This window comes from Bidens hawaiensis, unplaced genomic scaffold (assembly GCF_021521415.1).
Source record: "Bidens hawaiensis isolate Kalapana, Puna unplaced genomic scaffold, B.hawaiensis_p1.1 tig00037552_1, whole genome shotgun sequence".
In the NCBI taxonomy this organism is placed as follows: Eukaryota; Viridiplantae; Streptophyta; class Magnoliopsida; order Asterales; family Asteraceae; genus Bidens; species Bidens hawaiensis.
In genome coordinates this window covers 114,545-119,722 of record NW_027505485.1, presented here as the reverse complement: position 1 = coordinate 119,722, position 5,178 = coordinate 114,545, and the positions used below count along the sequence as shown (strand labels likewise).

At 43.6% G+C, this 5,178-nt stretch overlaps 1 protein-coding gene across 1 annotated transcript; it reads left to right on the top strand.

Moving 5' to 3' along the window:
• Window positions 1–4,344: 4,344 nt before the first annotated feature.
• On the top strand, window positions 4,345–4,889 carry LOC143613472 (uncharacterized). Its single transcript, XM_077087165.1, has 2 exons — window positions 4,345–4,550; window positions 4,661–4,889. The coding sequence occupies exons 1-2, from the start codon at window positions 4,345–4,347 to the stop codon at window positions 4,887–4,889; spliced, it is 435 nt and encodes a 144-aa protein (XP_076943280.1).
• The last annotated feature ends 289 nt before the right edge of the window (window positions 4,890–5,178 follow it).

Here is a 5,178-nt window from a genome sequence, read left to right as displayed (position 1 = left end):
GCTTAATACGTGAATTTCCTTAAATATTACATAGGGAGAAGTAAGAGATTCATATGAATTATTAGAAATAGAATTGCTTGCTTATATTTGAAGTGTTTGATTGTTTAACTGCTTTAAGTAGAAACGAGCACAAATAGAATCACGAAAGGAAATGTATAGGACGCGGAGAGTAATTTGAGCAACTAATCCCAGCTGGCCACTGTTATTACCTGCAGCCTTACTATCCTTGTACTGAATAGTTCCTCACGTGATGATGTTTGTGTTTTCCCTTAGAATTCAAATGGTTGGTGCTAAGACTACTGGACAATGGGGACGCACGGAACGCCTTGGTAGGCCACGTGTTAACCCAGTACCCTCTGAGGAACCCGTTAATGAGCGGAGTGAAGAACAGAGCACGACTGTGAAAGAAGAAGAGCAACAAATCGAACCTGCTATTCAAGTTGCGATTACTCAAGTTGTTGCTGCTGCAGTGAAGAATCTTCAACCAGACAAGTCTACAGGAAGCCGTACTGAGACTGTTGAGAAGACTGGTGAGAGTAGTAAGAGGGATACCGAGACTGAGGATGAGGCATCAAGTGAAGCTCCTCTTGTGAAGGTTAATGGTGGTAAGCGAGGCCGTGGTGGTTGCAAGTACATAACCTTCAAAGGTTGTGACCCACCCCAGCTAATTGGTACTGGTGACGCAATCGCTACTCTTCAGTGGATAACCGCGATGGATAAGGTTATCCGCATCAGCGAGTGCCGTCACAACCAAGCTGTAGGCTTCGCTACCCAATCGTTTGCTGATGATGGTAAACTGTTGAACAGAGAAAGACTGCTGCTGAAATTAAGGCTATGAGGTGGAATGATCTGAGAGAGATGGTGTTGAGGAAGTTTTGTGCTGATTCTGAGGTCAAGAAAGCAGAGATGAAGTTTCTAAACTTGAAGGCGGGAAAAATGACACACCGCGAGTACACGACTGAGTTCAACCGTATGTCTCGACCTGTGGCGGAAATGGTGAACACGGAAGCCAAGAGGATCAAGTGTTATATCAGGGGACTTCCACAAAACGTTCGCATACTGGTCAAAGCAAATAGACCTACTACCTTTGATTCCGCGGTCAAACTGGCGAAAATGGTCTATGATGACTTGGCGGTGGACGACGTTGTGGTGGAAGTGAAGAAAGATAAGAAGTGGGATAATCAGGGAAAGAGGCACGGTACTCAGTTATGGAAACCCAAGGATAAGAAGTAGAAGGTGTGGGAAAGGAAATCGTGTAAGACTTGTGTGAAGATTCATGGTGGAGAATGCAAGTGGGGTGCTGGTACTGATGTCTGCCATAAGTGTGGGAAGCCTCATGGAGGAGAGTGCAGACTTGGGTCAAATGTCTATTTTAAGTGCGGGAAGGCGGGGCATTATTCTCATGAATGTAACACAAAACCCACCTGCCACAAATATGGGAAGACAGGTCACATGGCTCGAGAATGCACTAAGGGTGAAGCGGGAGGAAGTGGGAAGAGGGATGCTGAGAAGAATAGGCCAAGAACCAAGGCTTACATGCTGACGTAGGAACAAGCCAAACAGATTCCCGATGTTGTGACAGGTACATTTCTCGTAAACGGTATTTCTGCTTCTGTCTTGTTCGATTTGGGTGCTAGTAGAAGTTTCGTAGATGTAACATTCTATAAGTTAGCTAAAATGACATGTTGTTGAGTGCCTGAAATGTTTATGGCAGAAACGGCTAGTGATACTTCCGTTAGGATATTGAGAATGGTTAAGGATGGTAAGATAGAATTAGAGGGACGTGAGTTCCTTGTTACTCTTTACGTAATGACCTTAGGAGGGTTCGATGTGGTTTTGGGAGTGGATTGGTTGTCTGAGTTCGAGGCTCAGATAGTATGTAAGAGTAATTTAATAAGGTTAAAGTCCTTGGATGGTGGTTCAGTGACGGTTTATGGTGATAAAGAAAGTAAGGGGCTTAACGTCATTTCGATGATAAAAGCCGATAAGATGTTACGGTGAGGGTGCGGTGCCTACCTGGCGTATGTTGTCGACGCTTCGGCGGAGGCAAAGGAAGTGAAAGATGTTCCAATAGTGTGCGACTATCCCGAAGTGTTCCATAAAGACCTTCCAGGATTGCCAACGGAACGAGAGGTAGAATTTCAGATAGAGTTAATACCAGGAGCACAGCCTGTCGCGAAAGCACCTTACCGACTGGCGCCGTCCGAGATGAAAGAATTGATGTCCCAACTGCAAGAACTCCTCCACAAAGGGTTCATATGACCGAGTATTTCCCCATGGGGGGCGCCGGTGTTGTTTGTAAAGAAGAAATACGGAAGCATGAGAATGTGTATCGATTATCGTGAGCTGAATAAGCTTACGGTGAAGAATAGATATCCGTTGCCACAGATTGACGACTTGTTCGATCAGTTACAAGGTGCTAGCTGGTTCTCGCGGATAGACCTTCGATTGGGCTATCATCAATTGAAAGTGAAAGAGGCAAACATTCCTAAAACAGCGTTTCGAACGCGGTATGGACACTACGAGTTCCTCGTTATGTCTTTTGGTCTAACGAATGCTCCCGCGGCATTCATGGACATGATGAATAGGGTATGTCGGCCAATGTTAGACAAATCGGTTATCGTTTTCATCGACGATATACTGATTTATTCGAAAAGCGAGACTGATCATGCTAAGCATCTAAAAGAAGTATTGGAAGTTTTGAAAGATGAGAAACTGTACGCCAAGTTCTCAAAATGTGCGTTCTGGTTGCGTAAAGTGCAGTTTCTAAGTCACATAATCAATCCTGAGGGGATTACTGTGGACCCAGCTAAGATTGAGGCAATAAAGAATTAGAAGACGCCGCAAAACCCGACAGAAATACGCAGTTTCTTAGGATTGGCTGGTTATTATAGGAGATTCATCCAAGGTTTCTCCAAGATAGCCGCACCGTTGACCGGTATGACCCGAAAAACTGTGGTGTTCAATTGGGGTTAGCATCAGGAAGAGGCGTTTGAAGAGTTAAAGAAGAGGCTCACGCAAGCTCCGATTCTTGTTTTACCCGACGGTAACGAGGATCTAGTAGTTTGCGCTGACGCTTCGCATCAAGGGTTAGGTTGCGTGTTGATGCAACGAGGAAATGTTATAGCGTATGAATCAAGGCAATTGAAGGTTCATGAAAGTACATACCCGACACATGACTTGGAGTTAGCAGCTGTAGTACATGCTCTTAAGATTTGGAGACATTACTTGTATGGTACTAAGTGTACTATCTATACGGATCACAAGAGTTTGAAATACTTCTTCGAGCAAAAAGAGTTGAATATGAGACAAAGAAGGTGGTTAGAGCAGATTAAAGATTATGACTGTGAAATCAAGTATTACCTGGGAAAGGCTAACGTAGTTGCTGACGCCTTAAGCCGGAAGAATGAAGAAGTGTTAGTGACCGTGAAGTCTTACAAACTGATTGTCAACATAGATCTCTTTACAGAAATCAGCAAAGTCCAGACGGAAGTACTTGCAGACGAAGGGTTAAGGAAGAAAGAAAGGAATTATGGGCAACAGACTGAGTTGATTGATAATACGCAAGGCGTAAAGATCAGATTCGATCGAATGTCAATTCCGCGCCATGGGAATCTCAGAAGTCGAATCCTAGACGAGGCTCGTAAATCTCGATATTCGATTCATCCAGGATCTAACAAGATGTATCAAGACTTGAAGAAGGACTATTGGTGGCCTGGTATGAAGAATGAAGTGGTCGATTATGTCAGTAACTGCGTGACTTGCTTGCAAGTCAAAGAAGAACATCAGAAACCGTATGGGAAGCTACAGCCTCTAGAAATACCCGAGTGGAAATGGGAACACATCACCATGGATTTCATAACTAAGCTACCACGTATAGCTAAGAATCATGATAACATCTTGCTTATTGTGGACCGTTTGACTAAAAGTGCTCACTTCCTGCCTATACGGGAGGCCATCTCGTCAGAAATGTTAGCGAATGTGTTCATTAAAGAAGTAGTGACAAAGCATGGAGTGCCTTTGTCGATCGTATCCGACAGAGATACCCTTTTTACTTCCCGCTTTTGGAAGAGGTTTCAGGAAGCAATGGGAACCAGATTGAACATCAGCACGGCGTATCATCCTCAACCAGATGGGCAGTCTGAGTGGACTATCCAAACCCTTGAGGATATGCTACGTGCTTGTGTGTTAGACTTTGGAGGGAGTTGGGATGATCATCTTCATTTAGTAGAGTTCTCTTACAATAACAGCTATCATTCGAGTATTGGTATGCCTCCATTCGAGATGTTGTATGGTAGACGTTGTAGAACTCCCGTCTGTTGGGGAGAGATTGGTCAGAAAGAGATGGGTAGTTTGGAAGTCGTACAAGAAACCTCCTCAATATTTGATCAAATCAAAGCTAGGATGAAAGCTTCTCAGGATTGTCAAAAGTCTTATGCCGATAAACGACGACGACCGATCGAGTTTAACGTTGGCGACAACGTGATGATTAAGGTCTCGTCGTGGAAAGGCATCATTTGTTTTAGAAAGAAAGGGAAGTTGAGCCCAAGGTATATTGGACCGTTTGAGATTATTGCTCGTGTAGGAGAAGTGGCATATAAGCTCGATTACCTGCAGAACTGGAAGGGATTCACTCTACCTTTCACGTTTCTCATCTAAGGAAGTGTCTTGCAGACGACACGTCGCACGTGCCGTTAATAGACATAGAAGTTGATGAGCGATTGAATTACATCAAGCAGCCAGTCAAAATCGTTGACCGTAAGGATAAGCAACTTCGTCAAAAGGTTATCCCGTTAGTTAAGGTGATTTGGAAGCATCGCAAGGGATCTGATGCGACATGGGAATCAGAGGAGGAGATGCGTAAGTATTACCCACAACTATTTATGTAACAGATAGGTTTCGGGGACGAAACCTTTTTAAGGGGGAGAGACTTGTAACGACCAAGTTTCGTTAGCTAACTAAATAAAGTATGACGGTTTATTTTAACTATTGTGTCATGAAACGTTAATTTTAATTAATTAAATAACAGGAAGAGTATGGGTTGAATTAAAGGATTGTTGGACTTAAGCATGTTTGTGGGCCTAAAAGCCTTTGGGCTTTACCTATTTAAACCCCTAAACCCTAGATTTTCATCCTTATCATTACACCATCATCATTCCAATCATTGGCACACCAATC